This window comes from Epinephelus fuscoguttatus, linkage group LG11 (assembly GCF_011397635.1).
Source record: "Epinephelus fuscoguttatus linkage group LG11, E.fuscoguttatus.final_Chr_v1".
Taxonomy (NCBI): Eukaryota; Metazoa; Chordata; class Actinopteri; order Perciformes; family Serranidae; genus Epinephelus; species Epinephelus fuscoguttatus.
The window spans coordinates 37,198,280-37,214,120 of record NC_064762.1 but is presented as its reverse complement, the minus strand read 5'-3'; the positions used below and the strand labels follow the sequence as shown (position 1 = coordinate 37,214,120).

At 39.2% G+C, this 15,841-nt stretch overlaps 1 protein-coding gene across 5 annotated transcripts in view; it reads left to right on the top strand.

Moving 5' to 3' along the window:
- ankrd6b (ankyrin repeat domain 6b) overlaps nt 1–15,841 on the top strand; it is a 59,080-nt gene that overhangs the window by 18,774 nt on the left and 24,465 nt on the right. For 3 of the 5 annotated variants that reach the window (XM_049590232.1, XM_049590230.1, XM_049590228.1), the window contains exon 1: nt 9,276–9,322. Coding sequence is in view for 2 of the 5 variants with exons in the window: in XM_049590234.1 (XP_049446191.1) it covers nt 9,197–9,322 (126 nt within the window). In the remaining 3 variants the exon portion in view is untranslated. Of the gene's footprint in view, nt 1–8,973; nt 9,323–15,841 lie in introns of those variants that run through there. The other 2 variants (XM_049590234.1, XM_049590231.1) reach the window with 1 other exon arrangement.

Genomic DNA, 15,841 nt, shown 5'->3' with positions numbered 1-15,841 from the left:
TTTTTTTTGTTGTTAATCTACTTCAGTAGATTGTTTTCATGGGCAACTGTAGTAAATATTTCTGTGTACCACTACCAACTGCATTTAATTTATTTTTAAAAAATGGTCCACATGCATTTGTCAGTTTGGCTTTAGTCCTGCTGTCCTACCATGAGAACTAACTCTCTGATTTTACATGATAAATGGGACTGTCACTTTTTGCAGTGTGTCTAAAAGGTTAAGCTCATTTTTATTTGTTGTCTACATTTAAAGTCTATTACATTAGAAATTGTGATTTACAACTGTAGTGATTTTAATGGACAAAGAAATGCAACAGCAAGCGGTGGGACATATTCCAGTGAGGTCAGACTGAGCAACCAGGCTGTTGACCCCACACTGACCCAGACTTTTCCCAGGAGGGAAGGGTGATAAAAAGACATGAGGGCCCTGGGTGTGGACAGGTCACCCTATCCTCTTTGTAAAGAAACTCTGTTAAACACTCCAGGCTTTAATCAGGGTTCCAGTGTCAAAATAAAATTAGCCTACTTTACACAAGCCAAGTTGTCATCCAAATGTAGTGCTCAAATTAACCAAATTTTTTAGAAAAACAGCTAAACTAGATGTGAATTAATGTGTATTTCAATCCATGATACTTTACTAAAATGACAAATTAAACAGTTGAGTTCCCATGATTTATATTATTATGTTATTTGTAGAGCTGCAACGACTAATTAACTAATTGTCCAGTTGTCAACTGACATTTATGCAAATATCAATGGGATTAATGTTGTTTGTAGGCGTTTCACTTCTAGACAGTCAATAGATCTGTCAAACTACAAATTCCGAAGTATTTGCTGTTTTCTGGTTAATGTGAATGGCTAACGACAGGCTTTGAGCAGCTCTGAATACTGTTTCTAACCTTTCTAACCTCTTTTACTACTTTCAAGATAAGCTAAGGTCAGCTTGTGATGGATTTCTTTATATGGTCATCTGATCCAGGCAGGCTGCTGCAAGTGTTTACATTGCATAGCCTACACTGCAACATGTAGCTACATGCTAACATTAGGGAAACATGTAATCTTGGTTGCTGATGTCATTAATGTCTCCCTGATTTTGGATCATATTCCTTCTGGAACATGTCCAGTTGTGTTTAGAGGCTTTTATTGGGGATTTTTCATTGTGGAAAAACTCGTTAGTCTCTGTTACAGTCATTCCCCAGCGTGAATTTTCTTTTGCTAGTATGGTGTAGGCCTGACCTTCCCTACTCTCTGCCTCTGATTGGTTTACCCTGACATCCTTATCAATCCCGCTTCTTTAGCTTAAAGGCTCTCTAAGTCTTCTAAGCTTGAAAAGCTTTTGTCACATATAGCAAACATCTCCTCACAATCCGCCAGCTACATGTCCTCTGAATATGCTGTGGAAAAGTCCAGTCTCTGTAGGCAGCCCAGGCTCTGCAAATGGCAACAAAAATACTTCACTTCTGTTTACGTTCAACAATGTTATCAAACACAGCGGAGCTAGCACGCCTTTTAGCCTCATTGTAGCCTGTAGCTCTAACTGCGTCTCTGGGCACTGCATTCACGTGTTCGCAAAGACCGTGAGACATGGGCACCGCGTTCATGTGTATGTGCTTGCTTTCACCGGTCTCGCACTGGCTGGTTCATGCGGCCTGGACCCAAATGTTTTTGTTGCCATTTGCGGAGCCTGGACTGCCTACAGAGACCGGACTTTTTCCACAGCATATTCAGAGGACATGTAGCTGGCGGATCATGAGGAGGTGTTTGCTGTATGTGACAAAAACTTTTCAAGCTTAGGAAGACTTAGAGAGCCTTTAAACCAACTCAACCAACGCAGGGACCTCCCAAAACGTGTTTCTGGCCATAACTCAAGAATTTATAAGCGTTTATAATGTTTCACACAAATATCTCATAGGATATAATGATGAACTGATGACATTTTATATCCCAAAGGTCAAAGGTCAGCCTCACTGTGACATCATAATTATTTGCATAAAATACTTCTGGCCATTTTTCAACATCATATCTCAGGAACAGAAGGGGGGACTTTTGGTCAGATACTGAATTGGTGACTTTACTTTTGAAACTGCTGATTGTACAGATCTTTTGTTTTGCTGAGTTGAAGATGGGTGTGAAGCATCCATGTTTACACAGACATGGATGTAAACTGTAAGAGAAACTTGATTGGTGCACGGAGACATACAACCACAGGGCGGTAATTCTACTTCCAGTATTGTTAAACTACAAATGGGCCCATTTGACCTCCTCCCAGGCAACTCTGGCTCAAACACTGCATACAGTGAAAAACAAATATTACATATAGTCCTACTGCTATTGGATTTTACTCTTCTTTTTCATTTGGCTCATTGTTTCTAACATTTCAAAACGGAATGCTTTCCATCTCCTCTATTGATAGCCCTCTTTTTCAAAGTTGGCAGCAACACAGACATGAAGTGATGTGTCTGCATTAGAAGGCGGCTGTTTTTCAGGAGCGAGCAGGTTAATAAGTATTCTCCAGGGCCTCCTCCCTGGGCCATGTGAAAAGCAAGGGGCTTGGCATTTCTTGTTCTTGAACTGAGTCCTGAGTTCCAAAAGTTTGCACAAAAGCCCCGTTGCCTAGCTGCGTGTGAGAAGCCTCGCTATGACTGCCAGGCCTGCTTTGTGTGTGTGGGTCTCTGACTGAACTGGATCTTCTGGAGAATCAACTGGAATGCAGTCGGGGAGAGAAATCCCCCCCTTGCTTAATCTTATTCAGTTTTCCCTGGCAGGAGGGAGCCATTCAGATGTTACCATAGTGCATTAGTACCCTTTTCAGCTCAAGCGAATTGACCTCCGATAGTGAGGTTTGTCATGCATTCTTTGGCATTCCACTTTGTGTGGTCTGATTTTACTTTTCTGGAATGTTTCAAGGATATTTGTTGCACTGCAGAATCCATCCGTCAGGCCTTTCCTGTTTGATCTAGCATCACTCATTTTCCCTGATGCTCAATAAGCCTAGTATAGTGCTGTTTATTGCAGTTTTGAACATTTCTTCAGCTCTGGTTTTAATTCATTGTAGATTTAGTGTAAGACGTGTGATACTCTTCTGTTTTAAAATTGGAACTGTGTTCAGCAGAAATGATGTGGCCAAGAAACTGTATAGCACAGCTATGTTTTATAGTTTAGTCGGTATGAAGGGCTAATGTCTTGGAAATAATCAATTTCTCTCTCTGGGTTTAGCCATGTGTGCCCGCGGCACTGTGTATTGTTGATGTCATCTGTACCATGTTCTCTCATTCTGCGCTGTGTTTCCGGTAATGAAACACACAGTCATTAGAGGGACTGTCATCACAGATTAGACTCCAGGGATCAGATGGGACATGTCTCTTCCTCTGCACAGTGGAGCTACACAATCAGTGTTGAGTTGAAAATGCTGTTTTCACTATCTCTTGCATCCTGTGTTGGTCTCAGGTTACCAGTTAGGCTTTGTAATGTTCCCGTGGAAACAAACGACTACAAAATGCTAATCCTTTTCTCAGCTCATACTGCTTTTATAATGTGTAAAGCGTCACTTGTCTTGCAAACTTATTCATTTGTTCGGGCGCAGGGGAGTTGACAGCAATAAAAGAGAAAACATTTAGTCCTATTATACTGTGTTATTTTTGCTTGTTTGTTTCCTCATATTATGTTACAGCCTACAGTGAAAGAAAGCCAAAAAGATGATGCCACAGCCTGGCTAGCCTCTGTTCAACCAGCATCTGTAACTCACTACAATCTGTCAATGAGCTGTTTCTTTCAGCTGTCTGTCTAAGAGGTGAAGCATGCTGTTTATGATTACTGTCCATGCTAAGATAAATAAGTATTGACCTTGCACATTTGGACCCTTGCAATTGTAACAAAGTAAAACAATGATTTGTTAAGATTCCATAACTACAGCCCCAGATGTGTTTCCAGTACAGCATGGTAGATACCAGAGGTCATCCCAACTGTTTATCACCGGTCCAACTTTAAAATCCGTTGTCTAATAACTTGACTGGCCTCAGTCTGTCAAGCTCATGACATTTACCCACAGTGATTTTGCAAATTGAATAATAAAATGGTAAATTAAAAATAGCAACAAGTCCTTCAAATTAAAAGAACAAATTATGTTGTTTGTAACCTGATCATATCAACAGCATTTGTCTACGCCTTTCAAAACTGTCTTTAAAAAAATTGTTTGATGTGTGATGTGACAACCAGGGGTGGGCAATATGGCCCTAAAACAATATTACAATATTTCAGGGTATTTTTCGATGATGATATCCTGACAATATGACAAATTAGTAAAAAAATAATAATATATATATATTTATCATTTATGTAAGACCATGTAATTGCAGCAAAGTAAGTGATGCAGTTTTACATTTCAACCTAGCAGTTTGCCTTCAAATATTCAGTAAAAACTAAACAAAAATGATCTCTCATTTCTTAAGTTTGTAAACCAGAGTGAGATTCAGATTCTGTATACAATGTCAAAAGTTTAACAAAGTAAAATCTCCCCAAATTACACATTTAAACAGTTCCCAGATACAAAAAAATGTGCTCTGGGATCTATATATATATAAATAAACACGTGATTTCCTTCTCTTTTAGTAAAATCCTAAATGACTGAGTTATTTTTTTTCTCACCTGGACCTTTATGCTCTGCCATTTCTCCTCTAGTTATCACGCTGTAACCTGAGAGAGCCTGTTGTGCTACAATAACTATTGCACATTCACATAAATGTAGTTTTTGTCAAGCCGTGAGTGTCACGTAGGTTTACATTACCAAAGGTTTATGACAAAATCACTTGACGTCACCATCATGTACGCATGGTAAGAGAGAGGAGAGGGAGAGACGCTGTGCTGCTGCCAGAGGAGCTGCTGAATGAGTTCCCTCTGAGCAGTAGGTCGCTAAAAGAGTCTGAGAAGTCCGGGGCTGTTCATAAAACAGTTTATTTCACACTACTGAAGCTGCTCCTCTTTTTGGAATGAGCGCATAGTCACTAATAATTTTGCTTTCACCTATGCTTGTTGTTACCTTGCGTAACAGTATGATGACAATGTGTCAACACCTCGAAAAATGGAGAGTATCATGATATGAATTTTTCATATCATATTAAAAATTATACCAGTATTATTGTAAATGATATGATATGGTACACCCCTATTGACAATTAGAGCTGCACAGTTAATCGAAATATTATCAAAATCGCAATAAGGCCAAGTACAATATCCGAATTGCATGGGGTGCAATTTATCTATTGCACTTGGTCATATTGCAATTTTGATAATATTTTGATTAATTGTGCAGCCCTAGTAGTACTACAGAGATGAATGGCCTAAAAATCTTATTGTAGAAGTAAGGGAACTTGCTTGTTTGGTGCAGACCCTAGTAAAACTAACATCATCATTTTAATATTTTTTCAGTGAATATGAAGTGAAAAAATGACCATTTCCTCTAAAATTGTGACTCATAACACAATTGCGATATCTGTAAGTAATTGCTTAGGTTAGGATTAAGGTTAGGTAAGGGTAAGGCACAAAAACAACTTGGTGAGGGAAAGAGCAGGGTTGTGGTTTGGGATACAGTAATAATGTAGGCTAATTCTTTTTAGCAGGACAGTTTTATGAATTGAAATATTAAATAAATAATGTTACATAGTTGAAAAAAAAAGTTAAACTTAACTTTAACTCAGCTGTGTGTGTAACCAGTTTCTCCAGAATTGTTAGGATTGAAAAAAATGCAGTAGGGGTGGGATGTGATTTATTTCAGCTTCCAAAAGGGGGGGACACCAGAATAATTTGAGAGCCACTGGTGTAGAGACAGTCATGCAGCCCCACTGAGGCTCACAGAGGGGATCGGAGGCACATGCAGGGATCTGTTTAATAATCTGACCTGGGCATCATACACACACATTAATCCAGTTAATTGAGGGCAACAATTGGATGAACACGAGACTGTGAGAACCTTGGCTGAAGCCTTACTGTGGGAGACAGACGGAGCCTGCTGTGGCTGGGATGAAAGGCCTCATGGCAGAAAAGCTGAAAATAGCGCATCTCTGCATTCTCTTGTTACTTTCATTCAGAGTACTACCACATTAAGACAACAAATCAACACAGAGAGCACAACGCTCCCTGCAAAACCATGTGCAAGAGTCTAGAAGTATGTGAAAGACAAGAGTAATCTAAATTCTATAAAAATATTAAATCCCAAGTAATAATTGCACACTTAAAAAAATAAAAAAAAAATCCAGTGTGTTTACAAAATGAAACGTGAAAAAGTCCAAGGGAGTTTATTTTCTTCGTACTGTATAGCAACAGAATTAGAAGTACTTGATGGAACCTGTTGAAGTCTATTAACGGACCTTTGATGTGTTGCTGTTGGATAGAGCTTGTTGTTTTGTTGTGTATTTAGCACTTAAAGGAACAAAGAGACTGTGTGGAAAACTTAACCTCAAACTCAACACTTAAAGTTCTTCCCTCTCTGTGTGTGTGCTGTAGTCTGCTGTAGTGTGTGTTTCTGGTGTGGAGCTCAGTAAGCATGGATTACGCTGGCCCCAGTTCCAGTTTTACAGCCAATAAACACCTCTTGGATCATAAAAGCAAATTTTCGAGCAGAATACACAGTTTATAAAAGGACAACACCCTGTAGTGTATGCCCACATAATTAGGAGTTCTGACAGCATAAATAACATGTGATAGAGGCTCTTTAATCACAGAGTCTTCATGTCAGGACACGCTTAGAGCGTCTGTTTTCACTCCAATTATTACCTGCTCATTTTATGACTGGATTGATAAGTGACAGTAAAAGAATTTGACATGAAAGAAGCCCACTGAGCCAGACTGAAAGTATTTATGATACTCCACAGTTGACAGAATTTTCCATCTGTGTCCTATAAATGTCATCTGTTGGTGTCTTTATAGATAAATATGTTGAGACTTAATGAGAGACAGCATGCATGGAATGAGCAGGTTAAGCCTCTTAAATAATGTTGTTTTTGCAATTCCAATGTGTTTTTTTTAATAAACAAAGTTATGTTTACATTCCAGGGATGGACTGGAAATGAAATAACAATAGCAACAATAATAAACAAATTTAAGGGAAAAATTAGCCCACTAATGGTTGACCATTAGCCCATGTCACACTTTACAAGAATTCTTAATTGTCTAGAGGACAAACTCTAGGAACACCACTCCCTTCCCTTGCAGTAATTTCTTAATTTGTGAACTTAAACTGTGAACTGAGCTAAGCAGGCACACACAATAACAAATTTGCAGTGAACTCACCAAAACTTTGCTGCATACATGCTTTTTGCATGAATGCAGCTTTTTTTCTCTTTGTTACAACTAAACAACTTTAAACTAACTGCGGATATTGGAAGATTTGTGTTCTTTTTTCCATATAAAGTTTTAAAGTTTAAATGGGACTCATGTGGCATTCATGTATTATAGTAGAAAAAAATGTGACGTCGCTAATGATGGATCAGAAATGTGCCAACACATCTTTTACCAACGCTAGTTATTAAACATATGCCAGAGACTGTGTTATATTAAGTATCTGTGAGCTATTAATTCGCCACTTCCAAGCAGAAGAGAGAAGATAATGTTATCTTGGAGCCTTAGGGTGGAATTTTTTCCTCCTCTGTACAGCTGCATCATGTCAGTCATGCGTGAAAACAGAGAATCCAAAAAAAAAAAAAAAATCTTCATGAATTGAAGTAAATGGGGATTGCGTTTAACAACAGCAGAACTATATCTGTTTAATTTACACAACTTGTGCTGTATAATCAAAGTCTCATTTATCCAATAACATGCTCAGTTCTTCCTAGACACAGGCATTTTAGCTAAAACCTAACTATTTAAAACACTTCCATCTACAAGTAGCGCACCCTTGAGACTGAGACTGCACGAGACTGTTTGTGGACTACTAATATGTTTTAGCGAAACTGCATGTATCTGGGAAGTTACGTGAGAATTTGTTAACAGATGTTTTGATGTAATTTTGTTGTTTATGAAGAGCGTTCACCTATTTTGGATTCTCTGTTCACTATCTAGACATGCAAGAAAAACAGTTTTCTTTATGAATTCAAGGTAACTCGAGGTCAGTAATGGTTATGCAAATTGTCATTTAGCAGGTGAAGTATTTCATTAATATTGTTGATACTTGTTGGCTGAAGGTGGCTGTTCAAGGACACTCAGACTAATGTACTGTTGGACTCTTTGCTCTCTAAATGTTTTATTGCTTGGATTATAATTGAAACTGAGGTAGGAAAGTTTCATAGAAACTTAAATCTGCATCATCAAGATAAAAGTTTGATTGATTTTTTCTCTGGCAGCCAGTATGTTTTTACAAATTTTCACATCTCAGGTTTCAGCTGAGGGCCATATTTTGAAGGTTACACATAATGCCGGCAGTCATTGACAGTACACTGAGGCAAACTGGAAGATAACAGGATCTCTTTTGGAAACTTGTAAAATACCTAATTTAGCAGGAATGCACTCCAGTGTATGACAACTCAATGACTGTCTGTCAGTGTATTTAATAGTGATGAGAAATCAGTTGAGACACTTGAGGCACGGCAGCCGTTTTCCTTTAGTCACCCTAGCTTCCTGTGGTTAGACCAAAACCACAGAAGTGTGTCACGGAGGAACTCATTAAACCACAGAAGTGTGTCTGTGCTGTTTGCGGTTATGACTGTGTTGCAATTTTTTAATGTCTCATTGTGTTTGGGCTTGTTCAGAGTACAGCATGCACTCAGTCTCTGACCAGATTTGACCCCTCTTTTTTGCTCTCATTGGGGATTATTTTTGTAGAGATCACATGATCCCACAAGGACTGTACATTGGTTTAACAACCTGGACAGTAGGGATGTCGGTCCACTCTGCCCATTCCTCCCTGTTTTCCTGTTTGCCAGCCTTATGAGCGGAGCACATGCTGCCTTGTTTTCACTCCATGTGTTTCCTGTTCTCTTCCCAGCGGAGAGGAGAGGATGAAGGGGAGGGGTCCTGACAGTTTGTGGAGTTTGTAGCAACAGAAGAAACAGCAGCACTGGCAGCCTCTGCAGCTCCTGTTTGACACCCCTGTCTACAGCAGAGCTCACCATGAGTTAGAGAGCACAGGAGACTGTCGCCACAGCTGTCTTCTTCACCATCTGGAGCACCGTGTCTGACCTCGACAGCAGCATCACTTGCCCTGCTTCATGAGCCAGCAGGATGCGGCTGAGGTCCTCGCACTCTCCGAGCGCCTCCTTATAGCTTCACACAAGGGGCAAGCCGACAATGTGGTCCAGCTCATCAACAAGGGTGCAAAAGTAGCTGTCACCAAGGTGAGTGAGTCTGGTAATTAGACTGATGATGAGGGTAGATACTTTGGTACTACTTTGGTTTTTGATTGTGTCTCCCTACCAGTGGGGTAGTGCTAGGTGGTCTATCAAGTTGGTTGACCAACAGTCAAAAGACTGTTAGACATGCCGTTAAGACGCTAGCATGGCTGTGTGGCTGTGTGTTTTTGGTAAAAAAAAAAAAAATTCAAAAAATCAATCAGTTATCAAAAGGATTGCAATTTAATTTCTGTTATTTCACAAAGTGATTATTAGACTATTGTTTCAGTTATAATTGTGTGCTGGTGGACAAGGTATCTCAAAGAACTACTGGCTAGATTTTGCTGTTGGTTATTTCTTTTTGTTTTTTGCGCTTTTAGCACCACAACTGTCAACAACGCTATTTTCTGATCTGTATAATTGATGTACAGGATCATTTAGTAACCATGGCAACACACATGCATGTTAGCATGCTAGTGCAAAATTTATCCCTGATACATCAGAAAATGAGAAGGACATGTGTTGAGCATGTGTCCTGCTCTCTGCACTTAAGCAGTTACCTATTAAAGGTGTGTAAAATGAATGAAACATAGCACAGTCACACAGTCAGTAACTTTCCCCCAACAGTATCACAGTACATGACACATCTTTAATTGTCCTGTTTCTACCTGTCCAATTATAGCCTCAGCTAATGACTAGCTGTCAGTCATCAGGGTGGGTCTGTTTAGTGCTGGTGAAGCAGGATGACATCACCACAATTGTCCAATGACTTATGTACCTATCAGTTCATATGATTTTATGTTTGCTTGTCTTGTTTGTCCTTTTTCTGGACCAACTGAACTGACCCACAGCAAAAGCAACCAAAACAGGGAAATCTGATAACTGGCTGGCCCAAATCAGCTCACAAGCTTTTTATTCCCTTTGAGCGGCCTGTATTATAGTGTCTGCGTCTTTTGGGTGTCGTTTTACTCCCATTGTGTCACTGAGCGGTGTGACTCATAGATGTAGTCTAGTGAAAATAGCCTTAGTCTGTGTTTTTTAGGGTGGCTGAGTAACTAGTGACACTGGCCTGTCACTGCAAAGTTGTGAGCTTCCAAAAATCACTTTATCATCTGCTGCTGTTTGTGAGTAGGGTAATAGATCTGCATCTCATCTGCATCTCTTAAATCAATTAGACACCAAACAGAGCATGAAAGCATTAGCAGCACTGGAGCTGCTAACATATGAACACAACCCTTATGTTTGTCATGTTTGAAATGTATACTAATAAAAATAAATCCAGCAGCTTCACATTCAGTCAGAGGAATGATGCACAGCCAGTGTTTTCACCCTACTGAAGTATTTTGAGACTGCAGCCTGCTGCAGGCTGTCTCAGTGAGATCACGGTTTTGGTGAAGTGTGCTCCTGTGTGGGTGTCACACAGTGATATGCTAAGACATCTTCTCTTCATTAAACTCTGTGTGCATGTGTGATCTTGAGGTGATGGGATATCAAGATGTTGCCGTTGGATCTTTGCTCTAATTAGAGGGTATTCCTTTCCAAAAATATGGCTTTATTTCTGTTCTGTTCAGTTTTTGGTTAAAATGGTTTGCAGTTTCAGGCTGTTGGGCTAATGCCATTTAGTTACTTGATCTTCAGTACCAAAGCAATACTTTTTTGAGCTTTCAACTATAACCTGACCAATACTGTGTTTTTAAGGCAGAAACTAGTATAAATATTTGGGAACTTAAAGTGGAATTATACAATGTTTTTGCTTTAAGTTATCATTATGAAGTAAATGTTGGTTGCACAGTGTAATGACTATAGAATAATGACATTATTAGCGTTTAAATTAGTTGCCTATTAGCCTCGCTGTCACTGTGTAATTATGTCTGCCACCAGATACCATCTTCCGGGAAATTAAGGTTCGATGGCACAAAGGAAGTGAGTCAACCATTGCACAATCAAAACAGGAAGAAGATAGCTCTTTTCTTTTTTACGTGATAGCTCTTGGTAGCTATCCCCTGTTTTCAAACAGTATCAGTGTTGTTTTTTTGCAGTTACTATCCCCAGTTGCGGAAATGGCAGGTGGTGGAACATCTTAAGTAATTTTGGAAACTGTGGCAGTTGCTAGGCTCGGAGAAAAACAGAAAGCAATCCAGTTGTCTATGTGACCGCGGTGGTTGTCTGTTTCTACTTAAAAAATCATATTATGATATATAAACCGTTAAGTTTTTGCATAACATTTACATAAAAATGTTATGCCTCAGTTAGGGCCGGAGGCATACTTTTTTTTGAGTTGTCCGTCTTTCCATTCGTATGTATTGCATCTGTACCGCCATTTACTTGTCTGTACGTCTGTTCACCTTTCCCATTCTAGTGAGCAGGATATCTCAAGAACAAGATTAGAATTTGGTGGTTAAAGGTCAAGGTCACTGTGACCTCACAAAACATGTATTGCCATGACTTAAGAATTGATATGCTAATAATGACAACATTTCACACAAATGTCTAATAGGATAAAATGGTGAAGTGTTGACACTTTATATCCAAAAGGTAGGTCAAAGGTCAGCTTCACTATAACATCAAAATGTTCCTCAAAAACTCTTTTCTGGTCATTATACGTCATAACTCAGGAACACAAAGGGAGACATTTGGTCAGATACTGAATTGGTGACGCTTATCTTAGGAGTCCACCTTGAAACTGTGCTGATTGCATAGATCTTGCTGCCAGGTTGAAGATGTGTGTGAAGTGTCCACTTTTTCACAGACATTGATGTAAAGTGTAACTTTAACTTGACTTGTTTGTGGAGGCATATAACAGGAAGGAGACAATTTATGAGATATCTTTATATAGAATTTCAAAATGTCACAAAGATACATACCAAGCTGGACATTTTATAGTGTAAAAGTCAACTTGTCAGTGCTCTTTGGTGGACAAACTATTTAATGGTGGCTCTGTTTCTAAATTTCAATTCCATATTTCAATGTCCTCTTTCTTATCAGCAACATAAGCCAGCCTGGCTGATTTATCAGCCTGGCTCTTCTTTCATTTGTCTTTTTCAGTTATGTCCTGAGTTGTTTTTTAGGCATTTTGAATCCCTGGAAGACTTTCTTTCAAAAAAACTTTGATCTCCTCTTTCTCAATGTCAGACTTCAGCAGCTTGGATTTGCTACCAAATGACTTAACTTAAGATCCCCATACTGTATGATTTACGTGCGTAGATCCTTAATATCAAAATACAAACAGTTTCATCAGATGACAGTGAATTAAACTTTGATTCAGGCAAGTGTAAATTGACCCAGCATACATTTTCCATGCTGAGTAACCTCCAGCAGAAGTTCACAGAGTGTTGTATGCACCCAGATGTTTAACAGTAACAGCTGAGCTGCTGCATGGACAGATGGAACACACTTCCACCGCTTTCCGTTCAGGAGCCTCATACACACACACACACACACACACATTCAGTGACAAAGAGTCCTCTGAGGCCTTGCTTTATTCTGTCATCTCAGCTCTCACACCGCCTGTCAAGTTGTCCATTCTAGAATCGCACATATACAGCTTACTATAATGGTGGCAGATTTACCATACCGTTTTACTAGGCTTCTCTATGTTAGCCAACAACGATTCCATTTTGCCATCTGAAATGACAATTGTAACCAGATATTCAATGTTAACTGTGAGAAATGGTCAAAGGCTCTGTCTCTGGCTGACATTTGTTCAAATAAGAACCAATATGCACTTGCTGGCTGCACACATACTGAAAGACTGAGGCTAAAGCTACATGTTTGTATAAAAGTCAACATCCTCACTGCTTCATGTTCCATGTGACGTAGAACATGGGCATGGGAAAAAAAGAAACATTACTGTTCTTGTTTTGCAGGGTAAGGCTTGTCAGCCAGTTCTTCATTCTAACATTATCAGAAAACATGTCTGCATTGATAAAAGGAGTTAATAAGTTCAGAGGCATACGATTCTGATAGATCAGACAATTTGGAACCAGTTCTCAACTGAAATGGATCTCGATTCTCAACCTTAATTATTAGTAGGTTCAAGCACTGCGTTTTACTTTTTCTTACTTACTTATACTTTTCATGACTCAGTGTGCATCAGTTTCATTGGACAGATCGATGGACTGCTCCATTACTACTCCATTTTTCCCCACACCTAAGTTTAGTCATCATCAAGTCTCTTCTGTAGTAGAATTAAAATCGTATTATGCATGCACACTCTTATCCCAATAGCACACCAGCAGATGACATGAAATAGAATGCTTTTCAGTGTGTGTAATATGTATTCATTGTGCAAAATAAGCAAAAGCATGTTGGCCGATTCTCATAGTTCATTTTAAAGCTGATATTGGCCAATAGCAATGACAAACTAATATTATTGTGCATCCCTTATTTGTAGTGATGAAACAGCCTGTGTCTGTTTAAAAGAAAGGGGTTAGCCCATACTGAAGACATTCAGGTTATGAAGGCACATGTAGGTCGAGCTTGTACATCTTCACACTATTCATCCTTACAGTTTGAAATATAATCCTCCTTATGAGGTACTGGCATTTTTCTCCATCATCAATTTGCTTCCGTAGATACAACAGGTCTTTTGTGCTGCAGGTTTCCTGGATTTGGGAAATGACTTAAAGTTTTGATGTTAAGAAGCAAAATGTTTCAGGCACACATGTAAACTCACTGGTTTGTTGGGACTGTTAAAAGTATTTTCACTGTCAGATACCTGAAATGAAAGGAGAGCGCATGCAAAGCCAGTGCTGAGTATTATTCATGTGTGAATGCTTTATCCTTGGAGATTTTGTCGTGTATCATGTGCTTTGTGTTTTCTGTTGTGGCATCGCAAACCAATTTTCCATGGGAACATCATGGCATCATATTGTAACAGCTACAATAATATTACATGTGCTGCTGCTAACTCTGATGATATTGTTTGGACGAGCTGTATTTGGATATTTTGGCAGCGTGCCGGTATGAAAACTTAATCCGGGATAAAGGGGGCAGAGTTTCATATGCAGCATTCCTCTGCTCAGGAAAAGGAATTTAGGAGTAGTTTTTAGAAGGTTAATAAGATGAATGGATTGACACTGAAAAACATAAAACTAATAAAAAGAGAAAAAAAAGGCAGAAAGAATGAAGCAGGGGGTTGATGAGGTTGGTAATAAAAATGAAAATATGAGGAGGGGGAGAGTGGGGAGATGATGCTTTAGAGTCCAGTGCCTAAACACTTCTGGGTTTACAACCTAGAGAAGTCAGAGGCCAACAGTGTCAACCGCACAATGACAGAAGCTTGATTAGGAATGAACAAAAACAAATGAAACACACTTCATTTTAACATTTCAACTATAATGCTCATGTATGCCTATGAACATCGAGCATGAAGCATCATTCTTAACCTTGCAAACTGTTGTGTGACAAAAAAATCTGAACTCAAGGTCCACTTACTTTGACCTGCATCTCACGGTCTTTATCAGCTGATAGATAGTGTCATCATGCTGCTCCAGTGTGCAATTTTAGACAGCATACCGGCAAAGTGAAAGCAAAAGAGGCATGACGGGTATGACGTGACACAGCAGCATTGGCCTCTAGCGTGACATTTAACATATGCGTTGGCTGCGCTTTATAAACAATAACAACAACATAGCATGGCAATAACAATTATTTACCGTCTGTTATATGATGGCTGATCTCGTCTTCTGCTTGGTGGGTAACAAGCTCCCAGACCTTACCGTTTTTTTCAGTTTGCGCACATTTTTAGTTGCTGTTATTCTTCTTTGAGTTAGCTGCTAACTGCTGCAGTGTAAAAGGGGCTAATTAGAGACAAGTTGGTTAACATAGTGAAACATTAAGAAGAGAGACAGATGAGACCAAACCAGAGCTAAAACAAGAGTGAGTATTGGAGTAACACTCATTACATGGACATAAATACAACTCCAAATGATTGATAATGTTTCTGTGTCTGCTGCATGTGTTTAGCAACTGTCAATCTCTGAACTCATAGGCTATCAGTCTGACAACATTAAGCCTCTGTAGGCGTGGCCAATATTGTGGGGCTTCCAGTGTAATCTGCAGATATCCAGGCTTAGACTGCCTCCTCTGTGCACTGTGCACATCTCTATAAGCAGAAATCTGCATAAGAATACAGATAAGTTAAATGATAATAATAGTAATAATAATAAAAAGCTAAATAGTTGTCACACGATCGCTGATGGGTTCTGAGACTGCATTGTGCCCAATGTGGTGCGCCTCTTTTGCTCTTCATGAACTGTTTGCCTGCTGCTCAAATGTGATTGGTCAGTACTTCTTGGCCTACAAACGGACTGTAGATGGAAGCCAGAATGCTTCTGATACCAAAGTCCCTTTGCCTACAGATTCTGTATACATATGTACATATCTGTTGAAGAGTTGATGCAACTGTTTGCTATAACTTTGGTCTCATCAAACGACAAGTGATATTATGTCAGTGTTGTGTTTTGGCTTGTTTGCACTGCCCCTAAAATGAGATTATTGCAAGTTGTTTATACCAAACCTAAG